Source organism: Carassius auratus, chromosome 8, assembly GCF_003368295.1.
Source record: "Carassius auratus strain Wakin chromosome 8, ASM336829v1, whole genome shotgun sequence".
In the NCBI taxonomy this organism is placed as follows: domain Eukaryota; kingdom Metazoa; phylum Chordata; class Actinopteri; order Cypriniformes; family Cyprinidae; genus Carassius; species Carassius auratus.
Genome location: NC_039250.1, coordinates 14,772,013 through 14,788,677, shown reverse-complemented (window position 1 = coordinate 14,788,677; position 16,665 = coordinate 14,772,013). Strand labels below are relative to the sequence as shown.

The 16,665-nt window shown below is 37.5% G+C and overlaps 1 protein-coding gene across 2 annotated transcripts in view; it reads right to left on the bottom strand.

Moving 5' to 3' along the window:
- Positions 1-16,665, bottom strand: part of slc15a4 (solute carrier family 15 member 4) — a 56,911-nt gene that overhangs the window by 18,647 nt on the left and 21,599 nt on the right. For both annotated transcript variants that reach the window (XM_026269879.1, XM_026269880.1), the window contains exons 7-8: positions 9,628-9,786; positions 596-754 (exon numbers count right to left, since the gene is read on the bottom strand). In XM_026269879.1, the coding sequence (XP_026125664.1) occupies positions 596-754; positions 9,628-9,786 (318 nt within the window). The remainder of the gene's footprint in view (positions 1-595; positions 755-9,627; positions 9,787-16,665) is intronic.

Below are 16,665 nucleotides of genomic sequence, written 5' to 3'. Positions count from 1 at the left end.
ACATGTGCTCACCTCGTCACTTCATCTCTGCCACAACCCAAGAACTGAAAGGTATGACCTCTTTTTCTCTTGGCATAATTACAACTCATCACATTTAAACAGAATGCTGATCAGGGAGCATCTTTCCTCATTGATTTCATTCATCAAGTTGGAATATACAAGTCATTAATTTTCAGGATATTTTAGCATATAAATGATGATGAAATTAAAGTTGTGTTCCTTAGACACCCAACCTGCGGGAATAGGACTTTTATTGTGTTTATACTGAGCTAAATTATATTTTCTACCCCCTTTGACCCTCATACAAACCTTTCTGAATTTTACATTTTCATTAAGTCATAATTAAGTATGCTTATCAAGCCCTTTTCCTCACAAGTCCCCATAGTGCATCTAATTTTAGCTTTTATCATTTGATCATTATGGGGACATTTGGTCCCTTCAATGCAGGCAAATCCTGACCTACACACTCACTTGCATTTATATTCATGCACCACTCATTTAAACAGACATTCAAAAACTAGATGAGCTACAAGTGTTTTATCCCAGACCTTTTGCTGTGCAGTGCTATTCATGTCTTCTAACACTCAAGTCTTACCGAAGTCTTTAGGCGAGGACATCCAGCCGATGATTTGGAGAGAGACGATAGCAAGTAGCCCTGATCCCACAAAGGAGCCGATTCCAGAGAAGAAGAAGAACAGGCCCATTATAGCGCTCTGCATGGAGCGGGGGGCTGCAGAGTAGGCAAACTCCAGACCTACAAACACAAGAGGATGCAGAAACCAATGATTTACGTCAGAAGTTTGCTTCAAAAGCATGATCAAAACCTCAAAAGCATCCAAGGGATGCAACAAAAATATAGTCTTGAGGAAAAGATCATGTTTACAAAATGATGAGCAGATTCATTGGTAACAGGATCACTGCATTTACTTGCATACAAAGACACAGGGGGATTCACTACAAATGAATTGGAATAAAAGTGGTGTTTGCATAACCTTTCTATACAGTTGTATCAACCAGCAAGCAAACAGCTCAGACTTTTGTGAATAAAACAATCTATAATGAGCATCTTTTGCATAGAAAAGAGTATTTTGCAAAAAAAAAAAAAAAGACTTAAAAAACATGATGCAGAGCTAAAAAAAAAAAAAAAGCATTAAGAGCACTTTTAAATGTAACATTTACACAAACAAAAAAAGAAAAGCAATCTGTAAATTATGTTTTTTATGCTTTTTTTAAATAAAATATTAAAATTAAGTAAAATAACATGTATTTTGGTTTCACTTTATTTTGATAGTGACCTTCAGGTGACTATAAGCAACATGCACCTACCTGTACATGTCTACTTACTCTCAGAGTATTAGTAGAGTAGTAGTAGACTGGTAGGGTTTGGGTTAGAATAAGTTGACATGAACCTGCAAAGTTACTTATAGCTATTAAAATGTCTGTTGGGAGACCCCCAAAATAAAGAGTAAGAAATTAAGCAAACAGTCTACTAATACTCTGATGAGATATTTAGGTGCAACATTACTTCCAGAATGTTCAAAAGGACCATCAAAATAAAGTGTTAGACTTTTTTTTTTTTTTTTTATGAAACAGTACAGTATATGTAGCTGTCAGTTTGTGACTTATTTACTTTAGAATTAATTATCTGATAACCGATTTATACATTAATTAAGTGGCATTGCTAGTTCTCCATGCATTGTTGAAATCCCTATAAATCAGAGACATCAGACAAAAACAAGAATTAAATCCTTATAACATGTCTGGAGGTGAATGTGTATGTATGTATGACTGTGTATGTGTCCATACATCTGTAGCACTCAGCTGAAGGTCTGAGTGACTCAGAAACACCTACTCAACTGCCAACATCAGCACACATCCTTAAAATGTTTACTGAAAGAGACGGGGGAATAAAAGGGATAAAAGTAGTACAAGAAGGAAGCTGAGTGGGGGAAAGAAAAGATGGAAGCAGTTCCAAAAAAATAACAAATTGAGGATGTAGAAAGGAGAAAGAAAAGATCAAATCTCTTTTTAACCCTGAGTGGTGCCATTGATAATTTCATGGCATCTCAAACTTGTCATTTTAAAAATTATGGCTTGTGGGCACAACTGTCAGACTCGTTTACTGAGCCTGGTTAGGCCATGAATCTTCTCTGATAGATTGATGGATGGATAGAGAGAAAGAGAGAGAGAGAGAGAGAGAGAGAGAGAGAACAAGAGTAAAACAGCTAAAAACAAGAGGTAGGTACTCCACCAAACCAAGCAAAAGAGATCATATAATCCCGTCCCACAATCCCACGCTCATGCTCCTCTGAAACAAATGCACATTAGGAGATGTGGAGGCAGGAGGGGCGGAAAGAAAAAGAGAAGCGAAAAAGAGATGAAGGAACTCGCCTGCTCTATTACAGTGTTTATAGCTGTCTGCAAGCATGGCTGACCTTTTCTAAGTGCTGTTTGTGTCATGGAGACTGTGTCTGCCTCCTCAGACGCCAGTGATCAGATGCTTGAGAAGCCCAGGGCTCAAGAAACACTATTAAAACAACAGCAACTGCTCAAAATCAATGAAGACGGAGAAAATATCAAGAGCTCTGGTTTTCTAAAATCACTGGATTTAAATTTTTTGGTTACATAATACATACATATGTAAATCTGAATATAAAAGGTACTTTTTACACGACACACGTGAAGGACCCCTAATGATTTGTAACAAACACCACTGGCAGCAACTGCCATTAAATGTCTTCAAATTAAGTCTCTTAACCCTCTCAAGGCAGGCAACAGTAAAGTAACTAAAAACCTTATTACTCCAGATACATATTTTATGAATCTGGAGTACTAAAAACTTTACTATAGGTTACTAAATTACTAAAACTTAATTTGAGCCTGAGAGGGTTAAACTAATTTATATATATATATATAAATGTAGGTGTGACTTTTAAAAGATATGACTTTTTTCTTTCAGACGAATCCAGTCGGAGTTGTATTAAAAATTGTCTTTGATCTTTCAAGCTGTTTACTGGCACTCAGCAGGTGTTGCACTATAGTGCAAAAGAAGTTACATAAATAGCACCCATCCATAAAAATAAAAGTGTCTCACATGGCCCGAGTGATGAACAAAACCCTAAATTTTCATTTTCATTTTTGGGTGAACTAACCCTTTAAGGGTCCATAAGGTGTCTTAATGTTATGAGCATGGCAACAAGAGTCTAATGACATGACCGTTCACAATATCCCGCGAGAAGAAAAATAAAGCATAAGACTTGACCTTTTCTAACTTCAGAGCTGAATTATTCAAAAGCAAGAAAAAAAAGTTTAACTTGAAATATTCTGCTTTCATTTTTTCCCCATTGCAAAGCCAGGCAGCAGGCGATTTTTCTTTCTCTGAAAAATCATTAGACTTTAACATTTTTCAGAGAGAATGATATATAATTAAAATTCCCAGTGGAGAAAAAAAGAATCAGGTTTTATGTCTGTCCCCTCAACTGCAGTCCACACACATCTCCCGCAGGTACCGTGTGTATGTGTGTGCGTGCAAGTGTGTGTCTACAAAAATGTGAAAAATCAGAATCAACTTGGCTTCCGCTGTCATCCAACAGCCCACGACAAAGCGAGCTGGCAGTGGAGTCCATTAAAAAGGATTTATTCAAACAGAATAGGGCCAGAGGAGGGAACTTTCCAGAGACATTTGTCACATTTCTTGTCATCCAATTTCCTGAAGGTTCCCCAGGGGTAGGGATGGCGCATTGAGGCTATATTTTAAGGGTCCTCCATGCTATCGGAAGGCATTTGCATTTCATGGGAGGGCTGGGACACTGGAGACCTGGGGTGAGATGGAGAGAGCTGACTACGAAAAGTGTGTCAGCACATCGCCGCACAGACATGAAGTTATGTGAGACAAACCTGTGTTTAGCTGCTGTTGCAGTCACATTAAATCTTAGTCTGCTTGCCTGAAGGACTTGAGGAATTTTTTTCTCCCCAAAAAGGCTGAAGCCAAGATATTTTGTTTTGTAACTGACGAATAAATGTCCTGCAGCTGAGCTTCTGGATAAACTATGTGAATTAGCATGCTGGGTTCCTTCTCAAAAAAAAAGATGAATTTTCTTTTTTTATATACATGCCAAAATCATATGCACAACTAAATTGTGTTACATGATGGATGTTCATAGAATAATTTGTACTGCGTCAAACAATCACTAGCCATGACCATCTTCCCAATCATGTTCAGATGTAAAAGGACTATTCAAGAAAATGAGAAAGCTAAATTTATCTTCATTTCAGTGGGTGACATGCTATTCAGCATCTTTAATCTTAATATTTTTGATGCAGTCTACGCACCTCTCCAATTTTTCTATCATTTCACAGCTGTCTGTGATCATGAAGCGGCGGGCAGCCTCTTGTATTGATTCTCATAGCTTGATGGCTCTCTTCGGGTTTAAAAAGCGCCTGTGCAGATAGCGTCTTATAACTTTTCCACAATACTCGAACCTCTGGAGACGTGATGGAGGAGCGGAAGATTACACTTAGCCTTCCCCATGTCCCAATTCTGCTGGAAATTCAATCAGAGGATGCTACGTCCACCATGGACATATTATTTCACCAGCGCTGCGCCTCTTTTCTTTCAATTTTTTCGGATCCGCAGATAAAAAATGAAATGAAGATGTTAACTGTTAGGGACAGCCACTATCCCCACAAGAAAGTAGAAGAAAGAGAAAGGGAAAACAAAAGATGCCGCTTGTTTCTTTTGGAGTGGGCCGCTGTGATAAAAAAAGGAGGGCAAATACTGATATTCAACTTTGTGAAGCAGAATGTTTCTGGTTGAAAATCATATACATGAGATGTGCACAAAGCTGTTCCTAAGAACACGAGTCTCAAAGGGGGAAGGTGTCCTTTGGGGTATAAGTACAAAAAAAGCCAAGTATATTTAAATTTAGGCTGCATTCAAACAAGCAGTGTTTGACTTTGGAAACCTGGTCAATGACAAATAAGAGTGTCTAAAAAGGAAGTATATTAAAAACCTAGTTCATAGAAATGTGCTCTTTGTATTCATGCTGAAACTGTATGATTTTAAAAAACTTTTATACCATTTTCAAGTTTACAAGTATTGATTCTAAAAATGTCTTGTGCAGTACCAAAGTACTGTAAATGTTTCTTTCTGGATTGGTTAGGAAATTGTTTTGCTGGTTTAGAATTTCATAAAAGAAACATTACATTATAGTATCATCAATGTACATCAATTTACTAAAATGACCACTGCAACACAGAACCACCAAACGAACACTAAATTACCATCAAGTAAATTTAAATCAGTTCACATTAGAGAAACGTTAGAATAACTTTAAAGCAACCTTGCAGTAACCATGGTCAGGTCTTGAACATTTGTATTTGGACTGCCAATGAGCTCGGTTTTCCTGTTTTACTATTAAAGATACTGCACAGGGTTCCTGCATGTTTTAAGTAAATGTAAAGATTTATGGACCTTTTAAAAAATTTAAGAAATACATTTGAATAAAGAGATAAAAATTTATACTGTACACAAGGGGTGTGGTGCTATTTAAATAAAAAATGTCTTGACATTTTCAGGGATTTTGTTGGTAACAATAATTAGACAATATTTTTGTGGAGTGTGTTTATGTCACTGCATTTACAATTGCATAAATACTGCTATGAGATTGTTCTTAATCATTTAGGGAAGTGATTTTTCTTTAATAAAATAAATAAATAAATATGAAACTAGTAGGTGGCAGCAAGTCACTTGCTGCATCGCAATTCAAATCTGTCCTAAATAGTATTTAAAATTAGAATTAGAGTGTCCCAAACTGTAGTATGATTAAATAAATATCCCAAAAGTATCTGGATGTATTACATTTCCTATGGGAATTCAAAGTGCAGATCCCTGCAAACTCTAACTGCTAATGTTGCCCACAACACATTGCATGTTGGACAAGGATTCAATTAGAACCACAAACACAATCAGAAAGTGTTAAAAAACTACCAACATGGTGGACATTCCAGACCAGTGGTCAAACAGACAAATGGGATTGAGTGATTAATAATTTAAATCGAACCTAATAAAAATCTATTTATTTAATGTTATACACATTATATTTGATCTCCAACAACATTATTAACTTTTACAATGATACGTTTGGTCAAAAAGTTTTAAAAGCATCATTATGTAAACACCTGAGGAGAATTCTTGGAAAGAAAGGCATGAAAGGCAGATTAACGTGCAACTTCATTTCTCTCCATTGCATCAGGAAATGAAATGTTGATGATGTTAACTGTGACAAGATGATTGACAGCGCAGTTTAAATGGTGACAGGATGCATGCAACACAACAGAGCACGACACAGTCAAGATGAAGTAGCATGTCCCAAAGCTTGCCTACAATTCTGTTAAAAACTCAAAAGTATGTACTTTTTTTCAAAAAGAGTACATGCTTTAAGAGCATAGTTCAAGTTGGCAAACAGGGACACGCCAAGTGTCTTAATGAGAGAGCCGAGTGAGTCATTTGCTTCACAGATTCATTCAAATGGCTGATTTGTTTGTTAGGAATGAAGCAAGTGATTGCCTTAATAAATGGCTCACTGAACTAAAGTGATTCAAACTAAATGTGCATTCATTCTGTAACAAATCATAAGTGTATAAACAAGGTGTAACAACATCAAGTTGCACTAAATGGCCATATTTTTTCAGATTTAAGACCTCCTCCGAAAATGTCATGCCAACCAGGAAAAAAACAGCATATTTAAGACATTTTAACAGCCCTAAAATTAGTGGATTCAAATTTCAGACATAATTTTTTTTTTATAACCCTGGGGAACCGTACTGCATTTGAACCTAAACTCATTTCTGAGTTCGCAGCATTTTCAAGAAAGTTTTTTTTTTTTCAAGATAAAAAGTATATTTTACAAATACTATGTCTATGAATTATTAATTTGATTTCTGATTTTACAAAAATTCTGAATAATTCAGGGAGTTGAACAACATGACATTATACAGGAGGAATTAACCTGACCATCATAAAAATAATTAAATTACCTGATATTTAAAAGACTAAATTAACAGATCGTAAAAAACAGGACCGAAAAAGATTGCTGGGAATGCAGCCTCTCTCTAGAAGTCTTCTATCAAAGACCTTAAAAGTCCTTGAAGGATCATCCTGACTAAAAAAAAAACAACAACATCCTGTTATTAGAAGCAACATAAGCCATGGGTGACGATCTGATTCGAAACACCTCATCTAAGGGGGTAGAGAAGAAATCCAGTAATCAGTACTGTGTTCTCTACAATTCAGCATGAAGGGAGAGTGTTTTTCCACTGCCTTTGCCAAATGCTACTTATTAGTCTTGTTGGTTCATAAAGGCTAAGAGGGGGGACGAGCAGCCTTTGATTTACTTGTGCGTGAAATGGGTGTGAAATTACCGGTGTGGTGTGTGTCTAAGAGGAAAACAAGCATATTTGAACATGACCTTGGAAGAGAAACTGAAGGGTCGAAATGAACACAGCTGTGTGTTTAGGGAGAAAAGAATATTGCCAACCTGTGAGAAAATTTGTATGGACAACAGACAGGTGCACATATAACCAGCGGTAAATATAGGGCTGATACAGCAAACACAAATAAGAAAAGTGCCATGCATAACTACAACCTGTAAACCTCTAGAAAATGACCAGCATAAGGAAACTCAGCTGGGATTCGACAACCTTACTCAGAATCTGTTTAATAAAAATAAAAAAACACTGGAATAAAATAATTTTAACAACAGCAAACATTCAGTGCGACCAGTGTAGCTTGGTTCGCTAACTGATGACTCTTCTGAACTGATGAATCTTTAAACTCACCAATTAATCTTAAACTCAGAGGTATTAAGTGGAATCCGAATTAAATTTAAAGGAGTCATCGGATGTCCATTTTCAACAAGTTGATATGATTATTTAGGTCTTAATAAAAAGTCTGTTAACATAGATTAGTAAAAATGTTTCAATGGTAGTTTAAAAAACACCTTTTTACCCCGTCAAAACCAGCTCTTTTCAGAGCATTGTCCTTTAGATACAAATGAGCTCTGCTGACCCCGCCCCCCTCTCTTCCGAGCCGCTCTCAGATAAACTATTTACTTTAGCCACATTTATCATGAAACTTGTTAATTAGCACATTATTTGGAATGGCGATTTGCAAAGATTCATTAAAAAACACTTTATACTCACTTTTTCTGTTGTTGAAGCTGGATAACAAGTGATTTGCACGAACATAGTCACATTTATTTAGATCGGGGGCGCATTCCCTTCAGAAACAAATGTAATCCGCTGTGTCTTCACTGGCTCAGATGTCGAAACACCTCAATCGCTTAGGAGATATTCTAGTCTACATCTGGTCCGGCGCTGAAACAATGGCGGACTGAAGACAGCTCACTAAGGTCGAGTCTAAGGTAAGACGCCAGTCCAGTCTGTGCTGAAACGCAACTGTCAATCAAACGATCGTGGGAGGGGCCTGTCTGTGTGACGTCACAAAGACAGGCATCTGTGATCGGCTCGATTTGAGAAAGCGGTAAAGATTTTAGTAGATAAATAAAAAATAAAAAAACAGGCTGATTTTTTTATCATTATAGGGTAGTTGTGTAAACACACTGCCAACAGACATTTAAGTTCAAACCACTTGTGCATGTAGCATTCAATGACCCCTTTAAGATCCTCATCATGACAGAGATTGCTGTAATTACTCTAGATCTCAGCAGTGAAGGTAGTAATAGGAGGTCCATCCAATTTTTCTTACAAACGCTGTGTTAGGGGATTTAGTTTCCTTTCATCTATTTTCTCATTAATCTCAAGCCCACTTGCTTGAGACTTTCTTGATATTTTCTTAGTGTATTCCAGCAGGACCAAGATGTTTTCTCTGGCAGTCTTAACTGCGCAACTGCAATAATGTATCGCCAAGCCCAGATCGATCGGTCCTGATTGATACAGCCATGGATTCCTTAGCAAGCAATTTCAGCAACCGCTCAGACAAGAGCTACTACACAAAGGCAAGGCAGATAGGAGTTTACTGCAGTTTTTAAAAGGACACGCATTGATTAGCGTGGTCATTAGGACAGATGAATGATCCTATGGAAAAAACTCTATAGTACGTACACAGAGGAGACCGAGAGCTGGAGGCACACAAAAGACACACTCATTTTAAAACAATGCTGTATGTTTACTCATCTAGACGAGTTAGTCATTCCTTGCATCTTAGTTGATGAGAAACTAAATTCTACAATCAAAATATCAGAATAAATGTGCTGTAGATGTTTCTTATCATGATCGTCGCCTCTCAAAAGTCTTTCCAGGCTTAGTTTCACCTCAGGAACCACTCAATTTAAAAAGGGCCATTTCCTGAAGGACATCAATTTTAATACACCAGTGAATAGTGTTGGCATGCTGCTGTAAAACACATGAAGGTTGACTGTCCATGTTTACATATCAACACCTAATCGTATTCAGACTTATTCATATTTTTGATGCAAGAAACATTAAAAAAAAATGTAATTACAAAAAAGCTACAAAAATTCGAAACATGTTCACTTCGTAAGCTTTGTTTGTGAAGTTGAGAGTTTTGTGTGTGTGTTCAGCAGTGTTTTGCAAAGGACCACCTACCTGCAATACTAGCAAAGATTTCGCTGACACCAATGAGGATGTACTGAGGCACTTGCCACCATATGGGTAGATCGGCTGCATAGTAGGTACCTCCACCGAGAGACTGCGGGATGGGATCTTGTGTGTGGACAATGTCTAGCCTCTTTGTCTCTAAAATGCCTGAGAGGGGAAAGAGGGTAACAGATTCAAATGAATAAATACATCATGAGAGTTCAGAATCACACTGGCAACATTTAAAATGAACAGAAGCATATCAATACCTTTCTGTAATAATCAAAGACATCAGTGAAGAATCAGGCCCTTTGTGTATTTTCATTTGCAATAGATTTTAGCCTATATATATATATATATAATACCAGGGATATTAATTTGCTCAATATTTATGTATTTTGTCTTCTTTGTAAATTAACAGAAGTGTTAGTTCTTCCTTGCTTTATTCCAAAATCTACTGATAGATCAAAGGATGATACAACCCCAAATCAGAAAAAGTTGGGACAGTATGGAAAACGCAAATAAAAAAAGAAAGTAGTGATTTCTAAATTTACTTTGACTTGTATTTCATTGCAGACAATATGAACACAAAATATTTCATGTTTTGTCTGGTCAACTTCATGTCATTTGTAAATATGCATCCTTTCCTGTCATTCAGACCTGCATCACCTTTCATAAAACGTTGGGACAGTAAATCATTTACCACTTTGTAATGCTGCCATTCCTTTTCACAACACTTAGAAGACGTTATGGACTGAAGACGCCAAGTGATGAAGTGTTTCAGGTGTAATTTTCTCCCATTCTTCGTGCAAACAAGTCTTAAGGTGGGCAACAGTACAGGGTCTTCGTTGTCGCATTTTGCGCTTCAAAATGCGCCACACATTCTCTTTTGGAGAAAGGTCGGGACTGCAGGCAGGCCAGTCAAGTACCCGCACCCTCTTCCTCCGCGGCCAGGACTTTGTAATGTGTGCAGAATGTGGTTTTGCATTGTCTTTTTGAAATATGCATGGACATCCCTGGAAAAGATGTCTTTTTGAAGGCAGCAAATTATGCTCCAAAATTTCTATGTACTTTTCAGCATTAATGGTGCCTTCACAGAAGTGCAAGTTACCTTTGCCAAGGGCACTGACACAACCCCATACCATGACAGACCCTGGCTTTTGGACTTTTTGCTGGTAACAGTCTGGATGATCCTTTTCTTCTTTGGTCCGGAGCACATGCCGTCCATTCCTCCCAAAAAATACCTGAAATACTGATTCATCTGACCACAATACACGTTTACACCATGTGATGGTCCATCCAAGATGCCTCCGAGCCCAGAGAAGTCGACGGCGCTTCCGGACACTGTTAACATAGAGCTTCCTTTTGGCACCGTACAGTTTTAACTGCCATTTGTGGATGTAACTACGTATTGTGGTACTTGACAAAGGTTTGCCAAAGTAGTCCTGAGCCCATGTGGTGATATCGCTTATAGATGAATGACGATTCTTGATGCAGTGCCGCCTGAGGGATTGGAGATCACGGTTGTTCAGCTTAGGCTTGTGCCCTTGTCCTTTATGCACTGAAATTCCTCCAGATTCCTTCAATCTTTTAATTATGTTATGCACTGTTGAATGTGAAATATCCAAATCTCTTCCTATCTTTCTTTGAGGAACATTGTTTTTAAACATTTAAAAAATTTTCTCACGTATTTGTTGGAAAACTGGCGATCCTCTGCCCATCTTTGCTCCTAAAGGATTAGACCTTTCTTGGATGCTGCTTTTGTACCAAATCATAATTACAATCACCTGTTGACATCACCTGTTTCAAATCACATCATTATTTAACCATTTTACCTAATTACTAGCCCTAAATTGCTCCTGTCCCAACTTTTTATGAAATGTGATGCAGGTCTGAATGACAGGAAAGGATGCATATTTACATATGACATGAAGTTGACCAGACAAAACATGAAATATTTTGTGTTCATATTGTCTGCAATGAAATACAAGTCAAAGTAAATTTAGAAATCACTTCTTTCTTTTTTTATTTGCGTTTTCCATACTGTCCCAACCTTTTCTGATTTGGGGTTGTACATATTTTGTGTTTTCAAGTATGAAAAAGATTGTGCACATTGTGTGCTATAATTAAATTGTACTATATTACTTAGATATTTTTAAAACTGAAATTCTGCTTGACAAATATACAGATTTGTAAGTTCACTTCAAGAACATTAAAGAACAAAGAAAGGTATAGAACAGGATAATGTTAAATATATACACACACTCACAAAAATGCCATTTAAGGATTGTGGTCACTTATTATTATTTGTATTTATTCTTTTATTTTTTAAAGAAAGTAATACTTTTGTTTAGAAATGTCACATTAAATTGAACAAAAGTGACAGCAAAGACTAAAAAACTAACATTACATTAAAAAAATGCATTCTTTGAACTGTTCATCAAAAACCCTAAAAAGTGAAGTAACAATTTCTTTTCAAAACTGATAATAAGAGGAAATGTTTCTTGATCAGCAAATAATCTGAATAGAATTATTTTTGAAAGATCACGTGACACTGAAGACTGGCTGCTGAAAATCTAGCTTTGCAATTGTATGTAAATATATATTCTATTTTAAAATAAAACACAAACCAGTTATGTTAAACAGTAAAAATATTTTACAGTACTACTCTTTTTACTGTATTTTTATCAAATAAATGCAACCTTGGTGAGCATAAGAGACGTCTCTCAAAAACATTAACAAAAAAACAACTTCAAACTATTGAACAATTAATGAAAATAATTGTATATACATATTTTAACATGCATTTTCATTGTACATACATCAGCAATAATCAACTATTGAGCACGTGCTTTCTAAAAATTGGCTGTTTCCAACCCAGTGTGTCAGAGTGTTAGATCAGTATCAAATACATGTGTGGATGTTTGGAGAGTAAGTGCATGTAACAGTGAATGAAAAAAGTATGAAGAGTCCATTAATGGATTAAGTGTCAGGTCAATGCCAGAGCTTCACACAGGTCAAAAACAGCTTATCTCCCAAACACAAAATTATACCAGGCAGCTGGGTTTAGCAGGTAATCAGAGTGGAGCAGAGATTGTCAGCCTGGACTATCTAAGAGCTTGATCCAATAATAACCATGTTGCAGGTGCCATTCAGATAACTCCTCGTGGGATCCCTCCATCATACTGACATGCACATATTCCCATTTTGAAGGGGTATGACCTTGTATTTAATTTGCTTAAAATAGCAGTGTGTGATGCAGAGCATCTACAGCATGCTGCTAACTCAAAGCGCTTCAGTTAACAAAACAGTAGCTTTTTTTCTGTCTTCCTGTCTTTTTCATCTTTCATTTCCCCCCTCCACCCCTCGCCCAAACACCAGAAGCGTTCCGCTCTGATCTGTGGCTGTGGTGTGTCAGATTTAGATCAGAATACAAATGATGCCAGGAATAAAACACTTTTTGGCTAAAAGTGCGACCCGCTGCAGATTACAGACCTCTCTTCTGCACTTCCAAGAGATACTAAACCCAGATTGAAAAAAAAAAAAACATTTTATTTCTGGAGAATTGAACAGAAGTAGAACTGCCCCAAGGCATCGTCTGGTGTGTGGCGGGCGCGTGTGTTTGCAGCTTTGTTGTCGGAGCAGCTTGCTGTGCAAATGGCTGCTTCCTGAGTGCAGGACAACAAGTGTGTCCAGGTGTGTGGGCATCATCTGTGCTTGCGGGTAGGGTTGGCTTCAGAGCTATACTACTGCCAAGCACCCATCTGTTTGGAAAATGTTGTGTAAATGTTGTGAGGAGGTTCTGGCAGTGGTATTTTAAAACTCACCTAAGCCCTGCTGGGTTCAGCTACTGTGTAGACTCGAATTAAAAGTGCTTCAGTACACTCAAGTTTGGAGGCAGAAGCCTTGTGTATAAGTACATAAACGTACAAACACAAATCTAACGGAAATACAACAGAAAGACAATAATAATCAATTTTTGACAATCCAATCTATCAAAAAGCACATCAAAATGATTCAGGGAAGGCTTGGGAGAGAGTGCAGTAGTCAGATGAGACCAAAATCGAGCTCTTTGGCACTCACTCGACTCACTGTGTTTGGATGGAGAGAAATGCTGACTATGACCCCAAGAACACCATCCCTAAAGTCAAGCACAGAGGTGGAAACATTATGCCTTGAGACAGTTTTTGCTAAGGCTACAGGACGACTTCACTCCATTAAGAGGCAAATAGACGGGGTCCAGTACAATCAAATCTTGAACAAGAATCTCCTTCCCTCAGCCAGAACACTGAAGTTGGATCACGGATGGGTCTTCCAGCATGACAATAACCCAAAATATACCACCAAAGCAACAAGAAGTAGCTCAGGAAGAAGCATGTTAAGGTCATGGAGTGGTCAAGCCAGGCTACAGACCTCAATCCTATAGAAAATCTGTTGAGGGAAACTTTGAGTTGCCAATCGACAGCCAAGAAAATTTAAAGGTTTAGAGAGAATCTGTAAAGAGGAGTGGATCAAAATTCCTCCTGAGATGTGTGCAAACCTGGTGACCAATTACAAAAAAAATGGTCTTATTATGTGCTTGCCAACAAGGGTTTCTAAACAAAGTACTAACTCATGTTTTACTTGGGGATTAAATTCTTATTTCTAGAGCTGGGCAAGTTAATGCGTTATTATCACGTTAACACATTAATCGATTAAGCGGATAATTATTTTAAATCGCACGTAAACACAGTTTTTTATTATTATGAAAATCCATTGCTTACTGGCTCTGATTACACATACAGACAAATCATGGGTCACACGAGGGGTTGCTCCCGATCAAATTATTTAAGCTAAGCATCAGCATTCACAAACCACTGTGCATTGTTATTTTTAGCAGAAAAGAATGCAACAAGCTCGTAATCAAGACTTCATAAATGGGAAATAGTAAGTTTCCAATAGTTCATTGTTTTGTTAACTTTGTGGTTTATTATTTTAAGTTGTATGGGACGCGGTAACACTGCTTTCCATATCTATCACTTTTGCCGCTCAGAAATATTCAGCACGTATCAGAAGATCTGGGCTCTGGCGTGGTTAGCGCTCACATTCACGGATCTACATATAACTGAACTGCGCTCTTGCCCATCTCTTACAACCGAGCCAGGGACTTGCCAAACAGAGCGAACACTAGTCAAACAAACCAGGCTTTGGGGGTTAAGATTGGCTAGTATGAGCACACCCTAACTATTCTCCTGCATCCCGGACATACGGGTCTCGGTGTACCTGCCCATCAAGTGTTGTCCCGTGCCGCACTCTGCTGCGTTGGGTCCCGCGATCATGCAGGTCTCTAATAGGAAGGGGCCTGTTATAATGTTATGATCGAGGCTCCCTACACTACACAACAGTCTACACTACTTTTGAATGCATTATTCGTTTTGTATATAACAATGCGATTAATTGCAGACAATCATGTGATTAATCGCGATAGTAATAAAAAAATAAATATCGTTGCCCAGCACTACTTATTCCACTCACTGAAATGCAAATAAATTTGTAACCTTTATATATTGTATTTTTCTTTGCTTTGTTTTCTGTCTCTGTAATTTTTATGGTAAGTTTATTCTAATGTAAAAAGCCTTAATTTCTTTGTAAGTGGGTAAACCTACCAACAACCAGGACTCTTCCTAGAGCTGGCCTACTGGCCAAAGTGAGCAATTGATGGAGAAGGGCTTTGGTTAGTGTGGTGATCAAGAACCTGATATTCACTCTAGTTGAGCTCCATGATCATATGTGAAGAAAGGAGAAATCTAAGGACAAACACCACTGCAACACTCCACTGATCTGGGCTTTATGGTGGTGTGGCCAAACTCAACCCTCTACTCAGTGAAGACACATGAAAACACACTTGGAATTTACAAAAAAAAAGTGAAAAAGCGAAGTGCTGTGAATACTTTCTGGATGCACTGTCTATATTGTGAACAAGGGTCAAAGGTCAACACCAAAGCTGTCTGGATGTATACTCACACTCTAAATGATATTTGTACTAAGTGCAATAACCTTAAATAGATAGATACACTAAATGTAAATAGCAGTATGTTTTTGAACTACCTGCAAACAGTGTTATTGTAGATGCTATTTATACAAAGTAGTGACAGATACTTGAAAACAGGTGACTGAATCTGCCAAAACTTTGAAAACAATAATCCTCAAAAACAATTTAAAACAACATACATATTTTTTTGCTAAATCATGGAGTGTAGATTGAGAACTGTGCTGGGGTCCACATTTCAAATAATTTTTGAATTTGATGTTCTCTCCATCTATGAACATAATTGTATGTCACATTACGAACAAAATAAATTACTTTGAAGAGAGACATTCTCTTTGTCGTTAATGCTTCTGAGGTTTCATTCAAAGCGATGAGTCACAAAATCTTTGCAATTATTTATCAAAAGCTGCAATTATTTATTATTTATCATCCTTGACTCTTTGCATGAATGCCTGCAATTTACCTTCATGTTGCGTGTGCCGCAGGTGACATTTCTGTGTATGTGTATATGTTGATGTACTATGAAAAGTGAAATCAAGCAGGGCTTCGAAAGAAAGAAAAAGAACGAGCAAAGGGGCCCAGAAAGGAAAGAGCAGTGTGATTACTATATGTTGGGTATAAATGAGGGGGCACTAAAAGACTCATTTCCCAAGATATCTCATCTATATAATAATCCCCATTAGTGGGACCCATTATGTCTCTCAAACACACACACACTCACCCCTCTGCATTCTAATATACACACACCATGCTCCATAACACACATACACATTCACACATAGTAAGCATCCTTAAACCATGCTTGTATCAGGTAGCAGTTTATTAATGAGTCAGTCTGTGTCATTGAGTGGGAGTACAAAAGATGGGACGCTCTCTTTCTCTCTCAAGAAGGAGAGCATGAGTCCCAAAGGTTCTCATTAGTTTGATCTCTACAATTCACACACACTCACAAAGAGTGTGATATGAACATGGTTTGCACATTCTGATTCCGCAAGAGTGTGCCAACGAGTTCCTCCCGC